This window comes from Bactrocera oleae, chromosome 2, assembly GCF_042242935.1.
Source record: "Bactrocera oleae isolate idBacOlea1 chromosome 2, idBacOlea1, whole genome shotgun sequence".
Classification (NCBI taxonomy): Eukaryota; Metazoa; Arthropoda; class Insecta; order Diptera; family Tephritidae; genus Bactrocera; species Bactrocera oleae.
The window spans coordinates 96,706,450-96,728,429 of record NC_091536.1 but is presented as its reverse complement, the minus strand read 5'-3'; the positions used below and the strand labels follow the sequence as shown (position 1 = coordinate 96,728,429).

Here is a 21,980-nt window from a genome sequence, read left to right as displayed (position 1 = left end):
ATGGCGCCACATCATTAAATTGCTATAGCTTGCAACATGCCGCACAAAACCACGTTGCATATGTGTGGCGCGCGTTTCGACGCGTTTTATTCAAGCGCCTGATTACGAACACTTGATATTTGCGACGTGTGGGTGTATGGTTTGGAGTGTGAGTGCGCTAATTTGCTGGTATGTGCGTATGTATTAGTGTTTGGTTTTTTCATTTGTACTGGCTGCCGTATGTTGAGGGCAGACAGCAATGATGCTTGTTTAACTAATTTTCCTAGCTCATTTGATCATTATGCGCTTTAATGATGTGGTTAACAACTGGTGGCGTGCCGCCTGCATCATAGTCGGCTGAGTATTTTTGTATGCCATTAGCGCATTGGCTGGCTAGCGTACCAGTATGAACCGAATAAATTAGGGCCTAGTCCTGCACCGATGCCCACAATTCGCTCAAAAACAATTGGAAATGAGAATACTTGCGAGCTTCTCTCGCCAGGAATTGTATTAGAAATCATTTTAAAGAAGCCTGAAGCTCGTGACCATATTTTTCGTTCTAATGAACAGGCACCTAGTTTTATAACTTTTTCAACTTACTGAAAAGGTAACTAGCCATCCACATTAGCTCAGCGTCTTTCTAGCAAGAGTGCCTGCCCTTAAGGAAGCAGTTAATCTAACCAAACCCTGAGTAATGAGTAATCGGATTCTACGATTTAGAGACTGTGCAAATTTCGACAGTGGATTTCGTGGTGCACGTGTAGTAACTGATGTGTACTAATCAGCTTATGCACTAACACATAGCTGAATTTCGGGTGCACTACTTCTAAGTTGAAAAATGCATGGACAAAACACAAAAAATCAAAGTCAACAAACACTAAGCTTAAAAGGTTACAATTTTTTCATGAAGTTAGCTTTTGTAAGTTTGAGTCTTCAACGCATAACGCTCTCTTATACAAAAATTTCAGCTTGACTACATACTTTTCAACTGCTCTGCACCGCGAAATTCTTCACCCTCAAATTGCAGCTAATTTAAAATTTCTCTTTGGTCTGCTGCACCCCTTTTCCCTGTTATCCAATTTAAACTTCGAATGAAAAAGGCTTCGTGCCACCACGGCTGCCTGACGCAGAAGACGTGCCTTTATGAGCCGCATTTGTTATGCGCCATTGAGCATACAAAGTGCCGACGCCGGATTAAGGTCATCTGCCGCACGAGCTGAGCGAACTTACTTCAAAAGCGGTAGACTAAAAAATGCTGGGTAATTTTAGCAAAGCCATTATTCTTAGTTAAATGCAATTATGATAAAAGGCTACAGAGCGTTAAGTAAAAATTGTAAGAAGGATTCACATGACTTTTTTTTTATTAGAGTAACTATTTAAATATTTACTTTTAAAATATTTATGTCGGTATTATATTTTGTACAAAGATTGGAAATGCCTTTTGTGGTATTGAGTTCACTTTGTTCATTGCGTGACCTGAATGCAAATGAGGAGAACCCTCCATGTGGTAAACATCTTGCAAAGCAAATAGTGGTTCAGTTCTTAAAGGCATGTATTTCTATGGTACTCCCACTTTTACCGCGATAACTCGAATTTTCACATTGCTCCTGGATTTGTACAAGATTGATCCTGCTTATTGCACATTAAGCATTGTCTCTAGAATATATTACGCTCGTCCTAACCTATTTTTGCATTGCATACGCGCGCGAGTAACTGAAAGCAAGTTAGAAAGACACGAAACTCGATAGAGGTCATAAGCAACAGTTTTGCAAACACGCAGACCGACTTTACTGTAGGCAGTTTCTGCTAAAGCAACAGCTCAACTGGCAAACAAAAGACATATTCGTGGAGTAATACAAATGTGATAGAAAAATGGCGTAGTAAAAAATGCGACTATGCAATAAATATGTGCTTTTGTGTTGTCGTTTTCGGGCTTTACTAATTTCGATGTTATTAGATGTGCACACGCCACAATCCTTTTGCGGACGGCAGGCGGTCTCGCTCCAAACACATGCATGCGCTATGCCTTTTCAGGCTTGGGTTGCGACTTTTTTATGATCTGCAGTCAACACTGACTTTCGCTGACACTCACTTTGGCCTCAACATGCTTCTGTCGGTTTGGTTTTGGTTGCTCATACGCCATGTTGTGCCAAATTAATATATTCTAGCACTCGGCGTTTGCTCTGCATTATTCCGACACTTCTGCTTGTTTTGCGGCATATGTATATGCCCACACGTGTATATGTATGTGTATGCCATTTGTGAGCTTTCTTTTTGTTTTGGGTGTGCGCTGATTTAGAGCGCGCGTCCGATCTGCCGCCCACCCGCCGCTCGCTGAAGACATGAACACTGTCTCGCGAATTATTATAATCTTTTGGGGCTTTATGTAGTGTTATTGCGGTCATTTTCACTTTTCATTATTCCTAGACTTTTTTTTACATTTTGGATAGTGGAATATGTGTGTATGTTCGTACAGAGTTGAGAGTTGTCGCTGGCGCTGCCAATGACCTAGTACACACGGCCACACCAAACAAAACGCACATACTTGTATTTATTTGTGAATGCGCGAACTTCACGCACACAAGGGCTGCTCTAGCAGTATGCACATTTGTGTGCATGTGTGTGTGTGTATAGTTTAATTAGGCGCTGAAAGCGAGTTTGTTGCTTCACATTTGCCCTCTCAAAGTTGCATGCGACAACTTCACCTCAATTGAATTATTATTTAGTTACGACCAACACAACACGCACCGTACAGCTCAGCTCAGCCCGATTCGCACCGCTTATATTGATTTAACAATTTAAGCAACGACATTTTACACGAATCACTCACATTTTCACAAAAGCCATTTTTCATTTGGCATACCATGTGAATTTCCACCAAACTCTTAAAGATTTCCAGCACTTCTTTAGCCTCTTAAATAATTACTAATAATTTCTGTTTAGATTTTTTTCACAATACTTTCCACTTTTTATGTAATTATTCACACGAATTTCTTAATAAATGCAGCCACTTCCTTCGCCGCAAGTCACTAATGTGCTACCGTTGTAGTAAATATGTATATTTTTTAAGCAAAATATGTAACAAAAAATCTTCCTGTCATTTCTTCTAATTTTTATGGTGAACGCGCGCGATTTCACCAGCAACACCTTCACGCTACGAGTCTTCTCGGCCGATTGAAGTAGCGTTCGCCTCCGTTGGCTACTAGACGCTTTCGCTCTCTTGTATTCCACATACGCACTGTGGGCACTTAGCCAGTATTCTTAATGGTTTCGTTGTGTTCCTGCTTGTCGTTCGACCGCTCTCTCAACAACCACCGTATCCGTCAAGAATCAAAGTCAAAGTTCATGTTTGCGCAAACTCCAATAGGAGCTGTGAGCACCCTCTCGCTCTCAAGTGTGCAGTTGTTGTTGTCCACCAGGCAATATTTACACATGAAGTTGGCTGCGGTTGGACAACAGCTAAAAGCCGCAATTTCTAGCGAATTCGAAACTGTTTGAATATTATTAATTTTTATAGGAATTTTATTAATTGCGCTTAGTAAATTTAGGTAAAACTCAATTTTTCCTTGCCCTACATCGTAAATGGTCTGACAACTAGGATACCGCTAGGATTTTAAACACTTAGTCCGTTGGTAAGAACGCAACACTACTGACTATTGTTCTAGAATGCTAGCGCTCACATTGGGCACAATTCGGATCTTCAATTTATGTTTCTCCCACCGAAAAATGAACTCGCCTTAAAATGCTCGTACTTTTTCAATCAAATACTCTGTTATACTTTTTTAATTAAGTGATATGATTGATTAGCCAGAGGAAATCAATTATTTATACCACGCTGTTACTATTAATAATCACTTTTCAGTGGAATGGAAGATATCAGTCAAGTTGACAACCATTCAGTTCATTGCTTAGTGCACACGTTGATGATCCAAATGACCCAAACAGTAATTTATTATCGAGCAATGAGTTGTAGAAGAGCCAGATGGACGCGTTAACTATATGTACAACAAAAAGAGGAAGTTGTAAGAACATTCAATTGATTGTAATGAATTCGATATCTACAAGCAATGATAATTTCCCTCGAGTGCGGAGTGCTGGTTAAACTGTCTTGAAAGAACACCATATTTATATATTGAAGCGTAAAAAACATTGCTAATTTGTCACTCAAATATGACAAAGTTTGTGCTTAAAAAAGTATTTTTGCGTCTTAGGCGGCCAAAAACGTTTAAAGAGAAGAGAAGAGAGACACTGGAAGCATTACTCGATGACGATTGTTGCTAAACGCAAAAAAAGTTCCTAGAATCTTTTAGAGTCACTCAAGCAGCCATTTCAAAACGTTTAAAAGTAGCCGGATACATTCAAAAGCAAGTTGAAAGACGATTTTTATGTCAGAAATGAATACTTGTACAATAAAATACATTGTACAATAATAATAAGTCGGATTTGCATCGGATTGTAACTGGTGACGAAAAATGGATCCGTTACGACTACCCTAAACGCAAAAAATCGTATGTCAAACCGGACCAACCAGCCAACTTAACGGCAAAGCCGAATATTCATGACGACAAGGTAATGCTCTAAGCTTCTAAAACCGAGTTAGACTATTAATGGAGAACGTTTCAACAATAAATCATCAAATTGAAGCGACTGATTGCCGAAAAACGCTCGGAATTTGTGTCTAGACCCAATGCAAGACTAGTTAATAGCTATTTGGAAAACAGTGGCTGGAAAGTTTTGCCTCACTCGCCTTTTAGCCCGGGCCTTGCTCCTTTTGACTACTATTTGTTCCCGTCGATGTAGAAGCGCCATCACTGAAATACGGTTCACATCAGAACAGGATATCAAAAATTGGCTTGCTTCATTGTTTGCCGTCTCCCAACTCTTTTTTGGATCCATAAACCGCTAGAAAGATGGAAAACTAAAAAAAAACGCAATGAATTGAAGACGTAGCCGTTTCAGATATTGCAAAAAAAAAAATTTAAAATAAATTATAGTTTTATTTTAGTGTTATTATTCGACTGTAAGGACACCTTCTTGGGGCTTATGTGTAAGCTAATTATTATGATTGTTTCATGACATTGTTTACTGTCCAATGCGCAAGTGCAAAGTGTTGCCCAGACAACGTGTGAACACGTACTCGTATACAACAGTACATATCCTGTGCTGTTCAATATTTTGGTAAACATTAGATTATCAAACTTGGTGTGATTGCTATATTTAAATGCACATTATGCATGTACATACACATACATATGTGCACTTCGGCTTTCGATGCTTCCCCCTACTATAAAAAAACGACACATAGATCTACAAACTTTTAAATATGCATAAACAATACTTGTATATGGATATATGTATGTACATAAACACAGTCATATAAAAATACTATCTTTGAATGCCGCACTTGCCCATACTCAAATTTATTGAGAGTCGTCGATACGAAATCGAACAACTGATGTGTGTATATATATTATATGTTAATATGTATGTGTATGCACAAGTGTAATAATTCCCTTCTTTTATTTGTATTCTTCAAATATATTTAATGTACCCGTTTTACCCATAAGTTTGGTGGTGGTACTTTATATGTGGTTGGAAAACAACAAAAAAGAACACCTGTCCTAACCACCACCGAACGGCGGCGGGGCTCAAAACTATAATAAAGAACCATTATTATTACTACGCTAACCTACATCACGCCTCCATTTATTTGCTAGTAACACCGTTAGTCAGCCACTTACTTTTGGCAGCAGCAAGCTAGCTCGCATGCATTTATTTACAAGCCGGCAACTTCAGTACACACACATGTAAGCATAGCAGGTAGACCTGCCTTTCAAATCCACTATGTAAAAACTGTCTAAATTATTATTAATAATCACAAAAAAAACTACATTTGCACTTGCTCTCAAAAAATTTTCTAATTTGCCAGCAACCATAGATCAAAGACTGACACTTTCTGTTTACTTAATTTAAATAAATAAACAGCGAAAATATTGACAAATTGAGTATTTTTAAATTCAGCGACCATGTCTGATGAATTGAATTCAGATGAAGACCGATACGCGAACGAGTCTTTCGAAAATGACACGGATGAGATACCCGAAATATCTGAAACGGAGAGTGAGAGTGAAATCGAACCGGAAATGGTGCCATCTAATAGCTCGGTAAGCTCAGAACCATAGCACCCTTTAACTCCAGGATGTTACTTGTTTTGTATTGCAGCTCTATGCTTACGCAAGAAGCCGTTTTAGCGGACGCAAGGGTTCATTACAAAACAAGAATTACGTGCCCTACGATAGTTCCTCCGAGGACGATCAAGATGTTGTAATCAGTGAGACTATCGCTGAAATTAACACCGAACCCATGTGCATGGATGACGCTATTAAAGCGCCCAAAATTTCTTTTAAGGCAGCGCTAACTCGGCGCAGCAGCTCGGCGAGAATGATGGGAAACAAGAGAATGCTTGTTGAACCACTATCTATTGTGGAAATACCAAATACTGCTCCCACCGTCAGTAATGATGTGAGTAATGGCGAAGTCTCGGACAATGACGATGACGATGCGACAGTTGAAGTGCCCATAGAAAATGAGACCGAGGTGCTTCACAAATTTAAAGACTTAAGTTGTATTCATAACGAGTCAAGCCAGGAAGAGGATGATGTATTGTTGGCGTGCAATGCTCTGCAACCGCATGACGAACCCCCTGACATTGGTTCACGCAAAGAGATAGATGTGCACACGAATTCGCTTGACATATCATCAGGAGAGAAATTGAAAGAAAATATGGTGAATTTTGCGGACATTGCTAGCGTAAATGATAGTCCGCCAAAGGATAATGATAATGAGCTTGTGGAATATGAGCCAAGTATTGATGTACATATTACTAGCGAAACTCCGACTAGTTTCAATTCAGAGGAGTATGCCTTCCATTTGAACTTCTTGAGGACGTGTGGATCAAGTGATAAACTGAAGTTAGTAGTAATAGATAGCCATGTACTAGTCATTATTCTTTTAATTACTTACGAATTGTAGAATGCGATCGAATCCCCGCAAAAGCTGGAGCTTTTCCAACGATCGAATGCGGGAAATTGAGCGCCACAACCATATTTTGCTACGAAAAATACTCTCACAGAAGCCAACTTACCATTTGGCTACATCAAAAACTACCAAAGTGAGTATTATATTAATAAAACAATATCAAATTCATTCATTAATTGTGGAAACATCAGTTCGCTACATTACCCCCCACAACGCGTATCACTAGCGCAGCCATTAACCGAAAGAAGAAGCAACGACAAATTGATCTTGATAATCAAGGGCTTAAGCGCCGCATCGAAGCTATAACACTTCGGCGTCCCACACTGCAACATTTAAATTAATAATAAATGTTAATTTTTGATTTTTTGAACATACAATACAAATTTCATTTATTATTTGAGACTAAATGTTGAACAGTATATACCAATAAATATATTTTGGCCATTTAAAATTAACTTTGTATTATAGAAGTCAATTGGATATAAAATGTAAAAGTTTAACTAATTGAGATACAAAAGTTTGAAAAGGGTGTACAATTTAGTTTCATATTAATAATTATAAAAAAAAGTTATTAATTGTAAATTCATTCCCGGGGATTTACTATTCTATTATTTTAGCTACTTGCTTTCCTGAATCAGAATTGGCAATCTCTTCAGCCTTATTTAAAAAGGTTTCACCCAACGCCTTAATAGCTTTGAATGCTGCTTCGCCATTTTGCTCTTTGAATTCCACTTCGTTTTTGAGTTTTATCTGTTCACGTTTCTCCAATTCACGATAAATAACTTGCCCAATCTAAATAAAGCGTAAAATATGTTAATAGATCAATTGATACTTCACACGGTTCACTTACGTAGACATCGATAGCTGCATACAGAAGTTGATTTTCATCAAGTGGTATAACATGCCATTTACTCATACGAACTTTTTTGTTTTTGTCTACAGTTTTCTCTACCTGATTGCAGATCAAAATTCGACATTAGCAAATAATTGTTAAGTATTGTTTGTAAAAATTTTATATAACTTACAACATAATTAGCTAAGCGGTCTAAGCTCCATCGCCCACCAGTTTGACACACTTGGTTACACCAAACACCCAAGTCTACACACTTTTCAATAAGATGATCTGCATTTACTTCGGGGAAATCACGAGCCAGCTTGCGAAAATCACTAAAAGCAATATAATTGAATTGAAATGCTAAAATAGATATATACATATGTATGTATATATTTACAAAAGATAGTTTTATACTTTTTTATGTTTACACCATGGAGTCGAACTTTTGGATGCTTTAACAGTGCTACCAGAGCAGCAGGCAGGCGTTTCAAATTGGTCAATTGAAATATGTAACAGCAGTGCTCCTCGACACATATTTGTATAACGGCAGATTTGCCCGGTCCAGTTTGAAAAGAAAATGGCCATTCCATGTCAAACGCCATCGGCACCAATTCAATGTGTACTTGCTTTTCTACCCACTGACTGCAAAATAAATTTCATTACAAATACTATAAGCAGCAAAGACAGTATAAAATGCAATTGCTTACAATATTAGGTCTGATGCTTCAGCTATTTCATGTCCTTCTGTGTAGTATTTAATAGCGCCCTTGTAATTTATAAATGGTAATTTACGCTTAATTTCTATTTTTTCCGGGATTACAATGTCGTCTTCAGCCATTGAGCGTGTGTTACGCGTCAAGCGTGCACTACGCCGCTTTGGTGGATTGTCATCCTGGTCAGTATTTTCTTTGTCCTTTGGTGGAACTATCGCGTTCTGAAAGTGCAAATCCACTTGTAAACAAAAGGTCACTCGTTTAACTAACAATTAACATTTACCTCTTCTGTACTTCTTTTTCTACGCTGTCTTATCATTTTACTAAATATGATATAAAAATTAGGTACTTCGATTATTTACTTTCCAACTTATGCTAAAATTACTTGGGTTAAAATAATGTAAACTTTTATATTGACAAATACATCTGCTGATTGGTTACAAATCAACTTTGCGCGCCAAATTATGCGGTGTTGACGGATCGACATTTTCATCTGACGTACCAACATAGCATGAATATATATCCAAACAGTTTGCAATTATTAAGAAACTTTTAACCGCTAATAATAAAAACTATAACCAGAGAATGTAAAACATTCTCTGCTATAACCATAGTTAAAATTGTGAAGAATTTATGACCGATTAGTTTTCGTAATTTACATTTTTTTTCAGCATAAAAAATGGGAACATTTTTAGAAACGATAGATTTGTGCAACCCTGTGTTTCAAACAGCTGTTTTGTTGTCACCAATTTAACCTCACTCAAAATAAACCGGTCTGTCGAATTTGAAGAATATTGTTTTAAGATAGATTTAAATTTCACGTAATCACATATAATTATCGCAATGGACACCAGAATGAATACATTTTTTGTTTCGGAAAAAATATCCAAAACACGCTGGCTTCCGGATAATTTACAAGCAAGCGAACGTTTCTTAACTGGCAGCTGGGATATGCCTTCAAATTTTGTGCGTTTGTGGCGTTTACAGCAGAACCAATATGCCGATGACTATAATGAATTTGTGCCGCGCTGTAGTGACAAACAATCCTTCAATAGTGACATTACGGGGATCGAATTCATTACCACCGATTTAGCTGTCGTCAGTAGCTGTGATGGTAAGTATACTTATAAGCCGCTATCTTCTAACCGCTTACAAAATGATTACCTTCCAGGTCGCATAACAGTACTGGAAATTAAGTGTGCAGTTGAAGACGATATTTTGCAACAAAACGCTCAAAGTGAAGTCCTCCACAAATTTACCGCAAGTGGTGATGCGGCGCCTTGTGTGGCAGTATCGGTATTTGAAAGAGAGATAGCTTCAGTTGGCGAAGATGGTCGGTTGAATCTGATCAGTGCTAATGATGTGAAAAAAATACGACGCACTCTTGAAGCAGACAGCATTGCACTAACAGCTGTCAAATACGTTAATCCACATGAGGTGCTTACTGCAAATCGTATGGGTGTCATACGCATGTTCGATACCAGAGCAACTGATGAAGAGGTAGCTGTGACGGCTTTCATGACATCGTGTGAAGACGAGAGACGGCCGAATTACGTATCTGCACTCACCTCACATCCCACCCAACCGCATATTGTACTAGCCGGATCCGAGGAGGGCTCCATTACCGTATGGGATCTTCGTCAACCCGGCTATCCGGCATCTTACTTAAGTGCACACACCAGCGCTATAACGGAAATTGGGTTTCATCATAGAGAACCTTCGAAACTCTTCACAGCTTCTGAGTGTGGCGAATTATGGTTGTGGCAGCAGCAATCTGACATTGGCATGACAAATATGGAAAAACCGATAGCTGAAAATGTTAATCCTTGGCTAAATGGCGAGCGCGCAAAGAATCGAATTAATGTTACATGTTTAATTTCCAATTTGCGAAAACCTATCAATACATTGGACGCAAGCGGCTCGAAGCTAATCTGCGGCAGTGATAGTGAAGCAATTTATTTAATTGATAATATATACTAATTGTAGTCTTAGAGCTAGAGTACGGTATTAAAATTGGTTATTTTTTTAAGTTTCCTGGATTTTTATTTAAAAATCATTGTGCTGATTTATACGAGTTATTCTATACATGTGTAGAAAGGTATAAAAGTTTGGTTATTGGCTTCGCTTATTGCAGACATCTACCCACAACAATTTTCGCCAGAGCAGGGAATGTTAATGAATAGAGAAGGCGCAAACAGAGAATGTTAATGCATTTTTATACTCTCGCAACCTGTTGCTACAGAGTATAATAGTTTTGTTCACCTAACGGTTGTTTGTATCACCTAAAACTAATCGAGTTAGATATAGGGTTATATATATAAAAATGATCAGGATGAAGAGACGAGTTGGAATCCGGGTGACTGTCTGTCCGTCCGTCCGTCCGTGCAAGCTCTAACTTGAGTAAAAATTGAGATATCTATGAAACTTGGTAGACATGTTTCTTGGTACCGTGAGACGGTTGGTATTGCAGATGGGCGTAATCGGACCACTGCCACGCCCACAAAACTCCATTAATCAAAAACAAATAACTTGCCATAACTAAGCTCCGCAATAAGATACAAGACTGTTATTTGGTACACAGGATCACATTAGGGAGGGGCATCTGCAGTTAAAACTTTTTTATTTAAAGTGGGCGTGGTCCCGCCTCTAATAGGTTTAATGTGCATATCTCCTAAACCGCTAATGCTATAATAACAAAATTCAATAGAAGCAAATGTTTTTAGCACTTCTATTGACGGTGTGAAAATAGTTGAAATCGGGTGGCAACTCCGCCCACTCCCCATATAACGGTACTGTTAAAAACTACTAAAAGCGCGATAAATCAAGCACTAAACACGCCAGAGACATTAAATTTTATCTCTGAGATGGTATAAAATGGCTTTATAGGAACCGCGTTCAAAATTAGTCAGTGGGCGTGGCACAGCCCACTTTTAGGTGAAAACCCATATCTTGAGATCTGCTCAACCAATTTCAACCAAATTCAGTGCATAACGTTCTTTTCATGTTTCTATGTCATAGTGCAAAAATGGGCGAAATCGGACTACAACCACGCTTACTTCCTATGTAACACCATTTTCAATTCCATCTGATTCTTTCACTTTCCACTATGCAAATCAGGTAACAATGAATATATCGGGGTAAAACTTTGCGTGAATAATGCAATTAAAGTATGCCACCTTGCGGCCAAAAATTGTCTAAATCGAACCAAAACTGTTCAAACCCCTAAGTACTAAATATGTGGACCCCAGTGCCTATAGTTGACCTTCTACCGAAAATATCTGTCAATCCACAAAGAAATCTCAAACGAGATTTGACTTTGCGAGAGTATAAAATGTTCGGTTACATCCGAACTTAGCCCTTCCTTACTTGTTTTTATTATATATATTAACATTCTCTGCTGTGCGTGCCCAGCTCGTAACACAAATCAGGGATCGAACTTTTGGAATCTACAAAAAGCATAATGGAAATAAGTAGTATCATTGAGGGCACCAAATGATTTGAACACAACAATGGAACGTGATATCAAGATATATGGTCTTACGATAGTGTATCCAAATGGCGCTTCTGGCGCTAATTGTGCTCTCTTACCTATCCTACCTTATCTCTACTCTCTGATCCCTCCCCTTTCTCTTCTCGACCTCAGATCGCCCGTAAATTATTTTTCCTTTCATCTCCGTTATTTTATTTTCCTTTTCCAATGGGTTTGATCCTACTATGATTTTTTTACTTTCAAAAATTATCGAGACCGGTAAAATATTAATAGTGGTCTATTAGGGTTAGAACAACCGATAAAAGAAATGCTTGGTTTATAGAAAATGTAATTTTTAATTAATTAAGTGTATGGTATATAAAATATTTACATATATACATAAATATATTCGTAGCGACTAAAAATAGGAAATAAATATGAAAACTTTTAAGATCTAAACTATTGTGGAATATGGTTTGGAAATGGCATCGTCCTGATGCAACAAGCAGGGCCGGGTGAATGGCTGCGTTATGGCGTTGATCCAAACATTACCGACTAAAATTATAATTTTATATTACAGAATAAAATCAGTTCGTAAAGTATTAAAATATGGGTGTTACATTCATATACTCACTCCACTTTGAACCCTTCAACACCGGACAGGCTGCGTGCCTTGTGCGATAATCGCCCTCCAATGACCGGTGTAAATTGTACCAGAATAGCACATTGCCCTGTTTGGGTTTAATGGCGAAATTCAAATTCGGAAAGGCGGTAGCGCCACCCTGTTCGACTTCAGAAAGCTGAAATTTAGTAAAAACAGTTTTGTTGTTTATGAATTTACATGAAAATACTGAACACATACTTACATAAAATATGGCGGTGGCAATGCGATTACCTAGCCCCTCGGGTAGGCGTTCGGTGTCCTGAAAACGCAGCGAAAATGAATAAAGAAACCAATAAATATGTATATTAACTAAATTGCTGCACTCGTGCCATAACTCAATATATGTAGGTATGTCTGTGTGCTTACCAAATAAAAGTCCCAGTGCGGCTCATAGTGGCCGCCCAGTCCGTAGTTGGCGACCTGTAATTTCTCGCAACGCGTTACATCGAGGCCAGTGATGTCGTGCAAATCACGCAACATATCCTGCATGTAAGTGTGCTCCTGATAAGCCAACCAAGCGTTCTTGCTGATACGGAAGTCGGTAGCTTTGGACAGAGTGACCACATCGCGTACAGTGGAGCGTTGCATGTAGGGCGTGGCCATGTATTTGATGGTGGCAATCTTGGTGTCGTCGATAAAATCGTGAAATGTCAACACCAATGGATCCAGGCTGTGCTCCTCCACTTTGACGGGGGCGATAAGGCGATAAGGATGATTATTGCTTTCGTAACGGCAGCGAAGCGGACGCAATTGCGTGGGCGATGCGGTTATTTCGCCGCGACACACTTTCTTATACGTTTCAAATTCCTCGGTTTGCTAAGTGTAGGCAAGTAGAGAGGAGTTTGTGTGATAAGCTGTAACCCTTTAAATTTAGGTAGCGCTGTCGACTTACATGGTAGTACGAGGGGCTTGTGGTTAACGTTGGTTTCCGCTCGCCAACCGGACTGAGTATAGTGTTTCTCACATATGAAGCGGTCGCGCGTGTGGGATCAAGACTCAAGACATCATCGGAGAGTTTGAGGGCAGTTTCTAAATCGCCTGAAATGTATTATAATAATAACATATTTCCAAGGAAAAGTGAAAATAGCTGACCTAAATTGAGTAAACTCTTTGCGACATCCTCCACATACTCGAGTGTGTATGGGTCTTTGTAATATGGTTCGCGACTCAGTCGTTGCATGGACTCCTTCAACCATAATTTTGTATGATTGTACTCCTCCAAATGAAACAGTTGCTTACCCAGAACGAAACAATCCTGCCAGGTCATGCTTGTTCTAGAAAGAAGTGTTAATAGCCGATATTGAAACAAATAAGAAACTTGAAAAACTATTTCAGAAAGTACGTATATCACAATACAAAATTGTTACCGTGATAAATACTCAAAACTCAAAGATCAAAACTCCTACCAATACTTACCCATATTTGACACCATTTAAGAAACCGCCCGCTATCTGCGCCGTGTCTAGGTGATAGGTCTCCTGTAGACGCGCCAAAGCAGCCGCTGATGCTTTGAAATCTTCTCCACTTGGGAAACTAAGTGTTTCGCGAAACTCAACCATTTGCCGCAGGAAAGCTAATGTAAGAAAGTATTATTTTAAGAAGAAGCTAAGTATTCTGAAATATTATAGACAATATTTAATTTGCTCACTCTTCGCAGCCTCATCTGACTGTACGCGCTCCTCATAAATCGTCCAATCGGTGGTCAGGCGCTTCATTAAGCGGTAAACATTCACTGGATTGGTTAAATAATTTTCGGTATTGCGGGCCGCCTGCGCATATTCCATTTCGATGCGGTGCAGTTCACTAAAATGATATTCATGTTATCAAAACTTTAGTAAGTTATAGTGACCTTCAACATATATTTTCAAATAAAATAGAAGGGCGTTTAATTCACTAAAACTAAAATAAATAAAGTTGCGATTCAATTGGTGTAAAAAGGTTTGAAAGCTTGAAGCATAGCACGATAAGCCAAGCCCTCTTTAAGTGTGATACTAAATAAAGCAAAATGTCCAATAGCACCGATTACATTTACTATTTTCCGTTCGTTTATGTAAATCTCCATATATATTGTAAATCTTGATGCTCTAATTATGAGGTGGTATAAATAATAAATCAAGCGCAGAGCTTATAAGTTCATAAGAAAGCCCCAATATTATACCTCATACATATACATAGACAATTAACTAATTCGGTAAATTAAAGGCTTGTTTGAAATACCTAAAAAGATCTATCGGTTTTCAGATGAAGCTTTCCATAATCATTCAGTCATTGAACTAAGTAAACATTTCCAGTGCTATCCAAACCGCCTGTTCTTCTCATAGCAAATCTGCTCTCTGCTCTCGATCTAAACTTGAACTTGTTGATTGTCGGCTTCACTTTTGCTATTCTTATCGATTATCATAAACTTGCCTATCAATACTTCAGTATCAGTCGTTTTACATCGTGTTCGCCGTGTAGATAGGTGTTTTAATAAGATAGGCTTTTAAGGCATTCGCAAACGTGTCGCCGGCCGACAGCCAGTGTCTAACTTATTAAACATTAAAATTTTATTATTCAACGTAATAATTTGATGTTTAACGTCAGTGGTACCGGTTTGAAGAAATCTTAATTTTTAATTCAAACATTTCTTCGTTTTATCTTTAGTTATTTTTAGCTAGTTAGTTTGGCATTTGTATTATAATGGCGATGCTCAGTCGGTTCATCGTTTGTTCATGATCATTGCGAATTTCATCTATACATAGCACAAGGCCGTGTGCGAAAGAGGGTTACGTGCACGTGCGCCTCAAACTAACGGATTTGCTTAGTATAAATTGAGCTCTCTTTAGGAGACTCTTGCTGTTTTGTGAAATTCTCACACTTCAGATTTAATTAGGCATTACGTAAAAGGCGACTAAAAGCCAAATGCACTATGACTGTTATTTTACCTTGCCTAGAAATATCAGCATAGTAATGATGTCAGAAATAGTGCTATAATACTCAGCTTGAACTGATATTATAGACTTTAAATGAGATTCCAAATAAAAAGACATTTGACGTTCAAGCGACAAATGTCACCAGTCATTGAGTAATGGAGAGCTCAACTGACAGTATTGTAGCTTCGGCTACACAGTCTTACCGGAGACTCCACTCTGGTACCACGGGGAGCAGAATGACCTTGAACTTCGGTTCAATTTGCTTATTGGGTCTGGCCCTTTGGAGAGTATAGTGGTGGCTTTGGTTTAAACCTAAATGCTGGAAGAACTGAATTTTCAGTTCAAAAAAAGAAGTTGCACAAGTAACTGGGTTCTGTACCCGAAAACGGAAGAGGTTTTAGGTCGGCCTCGAATCCCACCAAGATAGTCAGTGTGCCCCTACACACTGACCATTGGTAACCAAATTAATACTTGCAAATAGAATCCAAAGTAAACCAGCTTTTTATTTTAATTTTAAATTGTGCCTTATTAATATTTCTTTTCCCTTGTATATAACATACAATGTTTTGATATTTTGCATCGAATAAGTAAAATTTTCTGTTCGAAAAAAAGTTCTTAAAGATTTTCCATAAAACTACTGCTTTAACCGGTTGCATCATTTATTTATACCATTTCCTCTTTATTCCTATTTAATATTTTACGATAATGTCATAATTTTTATTAAATTTGTGTATAGAATAATATTAGGCTTCTAATTTTCAGGGAGAGAGAGACCTACTTGAAATAGGTATATGGTAAACCTTCGTAGTTCTAATGTTAAAAGTTATACGCAGAAAAAGTTATATATCAAACAAATGCACCAAGGCTCAGTTATTCAGTACCTGAGCATTAATACCAGAGAACTTAGAATAACTTAGAAGAAGGTAGAAGAAGTTCTTCTAAGTTCTCTATTCATACAGTATCATGTCGTATGAGCAACACAGAATTTATAAGGCCTTTGCATGAATGCTTAGTACATTTGATTCACAACATTAACTGCATACTCGTATAACTTTTGAAATCATGTTTCTATGAAAGATTCACCAAAGCCTTTTTGTAGAGCGGAAAAAACGACATTCTATTGTTTTTACAAAGTTGTAGGTTGACTTGCTTTGGAGTTACAAAGGACAAAAAATGTCATGGGCATTAAAACTGAAACTTCAGGAAGCGTTTAATTTGGAAAATTAGGGACACTCTTTTATACATATAAATACCTATTGCTTAATAGTTTTACTGGGACATTTTGTTCTTCTTGACTGCATCATATTATTTATATAGTTTTGAACTTGCTCGGTTCTGTGTATTTGTTTTAAAGGGACTTTGCCTTTACCTTTATTTAAAACTTAAATTCATGAGACAGGAATCTCTCGTTTCTTTTTGTAAACTTGTTCCAGAGGCAAAACCATTTCAAAGCATGATAACGGCAAAAATTTTAATAGAGAACCACTAATAAATATATATTAATTGTTTTCATATGATGAAAAGGAAAAAGAATAACTCGACGGTTGAACGAATACATACTAATAGGGGCTTCAACCGCTTCACTAATTACACACAAATTTTAAGATTGTAGAAAACTTCAATAATTGGACATTTGAAAAAAAGTATATCGTTTTTGACATTACTTTTCTCACAAAACATTCTTTCGTGCTAAGATGCTTATATCTACCAACTGGGCAAGTATGCGATCTTTATATGAAAGAGTGTGAGTACAAATTCCAATTGCGAATACCTTCTATAAAGTGGGGTGTTTCATCAGCACTGTATAGTATTTCCGATATTAAACTTAAGAGAGCATGAAACCCCAGAAATGAGAACATTTAGTGAGGTTGCAAATTATACCTGTATATTACAAATAATACTATATATGTATTTGGAAACCCCCTAGCAAGAAATCTCCCATGCCCACTGGCTTGCTGATTTTCGAAGCTTAAACTTTCGTTGCGTTTGAAAACCAGAAAAACACGCATAAAATTAAAAGCACATTTAATAGTTATAGAAATAATAAACATGGGACAAATAGATATTAGCACATTTCGAAATCTGTTTTGCTGTCTTTGTACAGTCGGTTCGGTTCTGCGAGTGTTATTCAGAACTCACTATTGCGTGAACACTTAACAAACTTGTCAAACTCGATGCTGTACATACTTTATTGTCCATATTTCATAAAACATGATAAATCAGGATAATAAATTAGCGCTTATTTATTAGCAAGACTAAGGCGTCGTCGGCTGCACATACACATGCGCACCAAGCCAGAAACACTTGTTTTTGCATTTTAGCAATATGCTAATGCTAGAATTTTGCACGTCTGACACGAAGCTTCTTACCTCTCAAGTGTCTGCAACTGATGCTTGCTGGCGCGCACATATTCCCGAAAGCTTTGCAGCAGATATTCCTCAGTGCGAAGCAAATTTTCTAAGCCGGAAATGGATGAAAAATAATCGATTTGAGCGCTGCAACTGGACAGCAGGCTGGCCACGACGAGCAGGAGGGTTGCACCTTTCCATCGCATTTTGGACATTTTATGTTGCTTTAATTTTTAAACTCTTCGCTTAACAATTCAAAATATTCAAATTCTTTTATATATTTTTTCAGAAGAATTTCGAGATTACTTTATACAAGTATATGTATTTCTATATTTTTTTTTTACAATAATTTGGAAAAATTGCACTTCACTGTTTCTGCTTTAGCACTCCTCAGCACTTTGTCTGGATTCACCGGAATTTTGAGCAGCTCAATCGAGAAATTTGCAATTTTGCACTTTCTGTTCACAGAGTTTATCTTGTCACTTGGTCGGTTACTCTTTCGCACCAAAAGCTGGGCGTGTACAATAGAAATTCGGGCGCGTTGCAGAGTTTGCGTTTTGTGTGAACTTGACGGCGTCGCGTTAGAAACACAACTAGTCCATTGTTGGCGAGATTTGCGCAAGGCTTTTGACGCGCTTCCACTGTTGCCGTGAGTATCTCAACATCTTCATTTCATTTGTGTATTTTGCATTTCATTATTTCGTTTTTTTTTTTTTTTAATTTTGTATGCTAATTTTTTTGCTAAAAGGCAATCACGTTTGTCTGTCCAGCAGCAGCACTTATGATACAAATTAAATTATTCTGTTATATTCGCGTTGTTTAACCCGCCTGTGAGTCTCACAGCACATAGTCGCTCGCCTACATAATTCAAGAGTATAATTCCAACGGCATATCTTACGCTGCGTCGGGAGACCAAAAGCAGTGCACTAATTAAGCAAGCTTATGATAACTCGCTGGCTGCCGTTTGTATGCACCAAGAGCAGCTAAGAGCAGAATTCGACTAGGTCAATGTCGCAACTCAATACGAGTGCTTTGGTTTGCGGTTCATCAGCGCGGGCTTCCGCGTCGCTTTGTAACAGCTTATTGCTTGAGTTGAATATTATTGTAATTCTATTTTTAAAGACAAATGCTGTGTGCATTTTTATACCCGATACAATGCTACTGCACTACATATTTTTTTCTTTATGATCGTATAACTGTTCAAAAACTGAAATACCGCCATTTTGAAGAAAATTTATATTTGAACGGACCACAGTATTCAAAACTTTTCCAAATAATTTGACGATCTTAAAAAAGGGCGAAAGAAAGGACCAATATCTGAAATGCAAATGCAAGGTGACTTAAGCTTTCAGCTTGGTCTCTATAATGCACTCAAGTACTAATGTATGCTGTGAATCTGTTAACTCTGTAGGTGGTTTTTTGCATCTGCCGACAAATTATGTTCATCTCTGTATTTCAACAATGACTACTTTCTTCAAGTCAGTAGTCAGTATCTCTCAAACGCGTGTTGGGTGTTGAAAATTATCTTCGGTCGTTTTTAGGCCCTTCCGATCTGCTTAGTACGTTTGCATGCAGTGAAATTCGTGTGAGCACATACGATCTCAATAATAGTCCGATGTATTTTACATTTCTATTATATATGTATGTATGTATGCGTGTATGTCTGAATATTGATAAGCATGTTTTACAATAGGGCAAATCAAGAATGCGCTGAGATATTTATAATATGAAAATATGAGCTTTTAATTAAATGTCAAATACAATGGGAATGTCAACAAGGCAATCGCAAAAGCAATGGGGAAATTTGCACGCGCACACGTGTTCTTGTATGTATGTATGTACGAGTATATAAATATGTTCATAGAGATAGTTATATGTATATACTATGTACATATGTAGGTATGTACACATGTAGACAGAGATTTGAAAAATGCACTAGAATAGAAAACTGCTGATATTAATTATGATGTTTTTTATTAATTTAAATTGTTCGCTAGTTTTGAATAAACTTCTGCTCTACAAAACATTATTTTTGTATTAATTCTCATTTCTATTCTGTTTACCGTCTATACATAGCCCCATTAAGCCTTCGAAGGCTGGCTGATAAGTAGTATTCCCTATCTTACCCATTTATCCAGTTCTTAGCAGCGCTGCATGATATAAACAGCCTGCAGGTTGACTTAATGTTGAATAATAAGGTAAAAATATATTTTATTCAGATCGTTATCCTCATTCGGATGGATCAGTTTGAATTGCAGCTATGTGCCGTAGTGGTCCGATCTGAAAACTTTGATCGCAGATTGTAGCGCTGCCTTGGGCAAAATATCGTAAGGGTACCTTGTCAAAAAAAAAGTTTTCCATACAAGGACTTGAGTTCGGTTGATCAGTTTGTACAGTAATGATCCGATATCGGCGGTTCCGAAGAAGAAATTGCTGCTCTGGGAGAAAATGACGATGAGTGTCTAAAGTTCGATCGATATCTCAAAAGCTGAGGGACTAGTTCAGGTATATACAGCTAGACGGACATATCTAATAATTTTTATATGTATATACATTTTAGGGTCTCCGACGTTTCCTTCTGGGTGTTACAAACTTCGTATATCCTATTCAAGGCATACAAATTTTAAACAACAATAAAAGATTACATATGATATGCCTCTCTATGGTTTGTGATATGCTTATCATAATATTTATAAATTCATTAAAATCAGTTTAGCGATGAAATAAAGCATTAATTTAATTAATAACACACACACATTTTTCTCCACACACACAAAAAGCGTTTAGTTATTTTCATTTTTCGTTACACTTCTTCCTACGCACATTGGCCTGCGTCACCACCGGAGGGTTAAGGTGTCGGTTCAAGTTTCAGTGAGCGTCAGTCAGTCTAATGGGTATGCAAAAGCATTGGCTTGGTGATAGTTGATATATATCTATTGTTTATTTCGTGTTTGGCGGCTGTTTCTCAGGTTTAAAATAACACACGGTTATCAAGCAGGTGCCGGTTACTATCAGCTGTGTGTTTGTGCGCCATTTTCGAATGATCTTTCAAAAATTCAGATAATATTCGAACACACAAACACCTTTATGAATCTCATATAAAGACAGAAAGTAGAGAGAGGCTGCTCATAGTGACATGAAGGCGATAGATCTGCCATTAAAAGCTGTGTTTTATTAACTTAAAGCATTAATTAAAGTAAAGAGTTTAGAGTGACAGTTATATAGAGTAAGCTAACGGTAATGCGTTGATAACCAAATAAACGCTAGTAAAATGGCGGCTTTGAGATCAGATGGGGTACATACATACATACATACACATATGTCTTGTCTTTATTCATGTTTGTAGTGATAATGTAGTGCTTAGTTTTTGAACTGAAAATAGATATGCAGATGAGTCGTAAGCGCGTGTGTCCGAGCTTGAATTTTGCACAAACGTGTTTCGTAGACATCATAATTTATGAAAGCTTTTTGCCTAAAAATAATTCTTAATTGTTGAAATATTAAAGACATAAATAGAAACATATATAAGTATGTCAATATGTATATATATTCGAATGAATAAATTCGAAGGTAACCACATTATATAATGCTGCGCTTCTGCTACCATATTTATTATGTCATAATAGTAGAATGCAGTTAGAGGTGAAGCCATAAATAACGGTACAAAAGTTAATTGCAATCTTGATTTTGACATCAACCATATACACAGATAATGGTTGAGGTGCACTGAATTTAGAGCATGACGGCATTATTTTGAAATAAAATGAACTTGTTTGCATTAATGTTTATAATTGAGAGTCGAAATCTAATGGAGCGCGTTTTGGATTAACGAGTCAACGACGATTATAGTTGCACTCAAATTCTTGTAATGAAAGCGATGAGGCATACTGATGATGTCTTCCAGGATTTACCTGAATATCACTCTTCGAAAATTACCAGTTTTGACCAAGCGACTCAACTGTCGTTAAGATGCTTCTACTAAAATAGCACTCCGATTCTCCAAACCGGGCAATCTGGAATTA

General features: G+C 37.5%; 5 protein-coding genes and 1 long non-coding RNA gene across 9 annotated transcripts in view; 3 read left to right on the top strand and 3 right to left on the bottom strand.

Annotated features, from left to right (window-relative positions):
• The window catches only part of LOC106614807 (patj homolog), a 37,098-nt gene extending 33,935 nt beyond the window's left edge, over positions 1–3,163 (bottom strand). For both annotated transcript variants that reach the window (XM_036357282.2, XM_036357281.2), the window contains exon 1: positions 2,810–3,163. The gene's annotated coding sequence lies outside the window, so the exon portion shown is untranslated. The remainder of the gene's footprint in view (positions 1–2,809) is intronic.
• A 2,692-nt stretch (positions 3,164–5,855) lies between these two features.
• On the top strand, positions 5,856–7,468 carry hmw (hemingway). Its single transcript, XM_014230705.3, has 4 exons — positions 5,856–6,143; positions 6,202–6,950; positions 7,012–7,150; positions 7,209–7,468. Exons 1-4 carry the CDS (start codon positions 6,006–6,008, stop codon positions 7,356–7,358), a joined length of 1,176 nt encoding a protein of 391 aa, XP_014086180.2. The 5' UTR covers positions 5,856–6,005; the 3' UTR covers positions 7,359–7,468.
• Positions 7,469–7,565: 97 nt separating this feature from the next.
• WRNexo (WRN exonuclease) lies at positions 7,566–9,037 on the bottom strand. Of its 2 annotated transcripts, XM_036357279.2 has the most exons (7): positions 8,951–9,037; positions 8,849–8,888; positions 8,560–8,786; positions 8,267–8,494; positions 8,043–8,184; positions 7,868–7,969; positions 7,566–7,809 (listed from the first exon to the last, which is right to left on the bottom strand). In XM_036357279.2, the coding sequence occupies exons 2-7, from the start codon at positions 8,882–8,884 to the stop codon at positions 7,618–7,620; spliced, it is 927 nt and encodes a 308-aa protein (XP_036213172.2). In that variant the 5' UTR covers positions 8,885–8,888; positions 8,951–9,037; the 3' UTR covers positions 7,566–7,617. The 2 variants fall into 2 exon arrangements, with proteins under 2 accessions (XP_036213172.2, XP_014086181.2); XM_014230706.3 differs by having other exon boundaries at positions 8,849–9,008.
• Positions 9,038–9,315: 278 nt separating this feature from the next.
• Nup43 (Nucleoporin 43kD) lies at positions 9,316–10,594 on the top strand. Its single transcript, XM_014230717.3, has 2 exons — positions 9,316–9,679; positions 9,737–10,594. The coding sequence occupies exons 1-2, from the start codon at positions 9,409–9,411 to the stop codon at positions 10,543–10,545; spliced, it is 1,080 nt and encodes a 359-aa protein (XP_014086192.2). The 5' UTR covers positions 9,316–9,408; the 3' UTR covers positions 10,546–10,594.
• Positions 10,595–12,370: 1,776 nt separating this feature from the next.
• PH4alphaNE1 (prolyl-4-hydroxylase-alpha NE1) lies at positions 12,371–19,387 on the bottom strand. The gene is made up of 9 exons (XM_014230724.3): positions 17,980–19,387; positions 14,347–14,501; positions 14,115–14,271; positions 13,791–13,972; positions 13,591–13,736; positions 13,065–13,514; positions 12,901–12,957; positions 12,669–12,834; positions 12,371–12,589 (listed from the first exon to the last, which is right to left on the bottom strand). The coding sequence occupies exons 1-9, from the start codon at positions 18,171–18,173 to the stop codon at positions 12,489–12,491; spliced, it is 1,608 nt and encodes a 535-aa protein (XP_014086199.2). The 5' UTR covers positions 18,174–19,387; the 3' UTR covers positions 12,371–12,488.
• A 586-nt stretch (positions 19,388–19,973) lies between these two features.
• Positions 19,974–20,682, top strand: LOC118679878 (uncharacterized). 2 transcript variants are annotated; one of them, XR_004975406.2, is made up of 3 exons: positions 19,974–20,156; positions 20,205–20,463; positions 20,519–20,682. It is a non-coding gene; the product is annotated as an uncharacterized lncRNA (long non-coding RNA). The 2 variants fall into 2 exon arrangements; XR_004975407.2 differs by having other exon boundaries at positions 19,977–20,156; positions 20,217–20,463.
• The last annotated feature ends 1,298 nt before the right edge of the window (positions 20,683–21,980 follow it).

Excerpts from the sequence above, each read along its gene's own strand:
- PH4alphaNE1 (XM_014230724.3), bottom strand. The coding sequence starts at position 18,173 with ATGTCCAAAATGCGATGGAAAGGTGCAACCCTCCTGCTCGTCGTGGCC. Across the intron at positions 13,737-13,790 it reads AAAGAGTTTACTCAATTTAG|GCGATTTAGAAACTGCCCTC; the intron begins GTCAGCTATTTT and ends AATACATTTCAG. Across the intron at positions 13,515-13,590 it reads CAAGCCCCTCGTACTACCAT|CAAACCGAGGAATTTGAAAC; the intron begins GTAAGTCGACAG and ends GCCTACACTTAG.
- Nup43 (XM_014230717.3), top strand. The coding sequence starts at position 9,409 with ATGGACACCAGAATGAATACATTTTTTGTTTCGGAAAAAATATCCAAA. Across the intron at positions 9,680-9,736 it reads TGTCGTCAGTAGCTGTGATG|GTCGCATAACAGTACTGGAA; the intron begins GTAAGTATACTT and ends ATTACCTTCCAG.
- hmw (XM_014230705.3), top strand. The coding sequence starts at position 6,006 with ATGTCTGATGAATTGAATTCAGATGAAGACCGATACGCGAACGAGTCT. Across the intron at positions 6,951-7,011 it reads GGATCAAGTGATAAACTGAA|AATGCGATCGAATCCCCGCA; the intron begins GTTAGTAGTAAT and ends TACGAATTGTAG. Across the intron at positions 7,151-7,208 it reads CTACATCAAAAACTACCAAA|TTCGCTACATTACCCCCCAC; the intron begins GTGAGTATTATA and ends TGGAAACATCAG.
- WRNexo (XM_036357279.2), bottom strand. The coding sequence starts at position 8,884 with ATGATAAGACAGCGTAGAAAAAGAAGTACAGAAGAG. Across the intron at positions 8,787-8,848 it reads GAAAAAGAAGTACAGAAGAG|AACGCGATAGTTCCACCAAA; the intron begins GTAAATGTTAAT and ends TTGCACTTTCAG. Across the intron at positions 8,185-8,266 it reads CATGGTGTAAACATAAAAAA|TGATTTTCGCAAGCTGGCTC; the intron begins GTATAAAACTAT and ends TATTGCTTTTAG.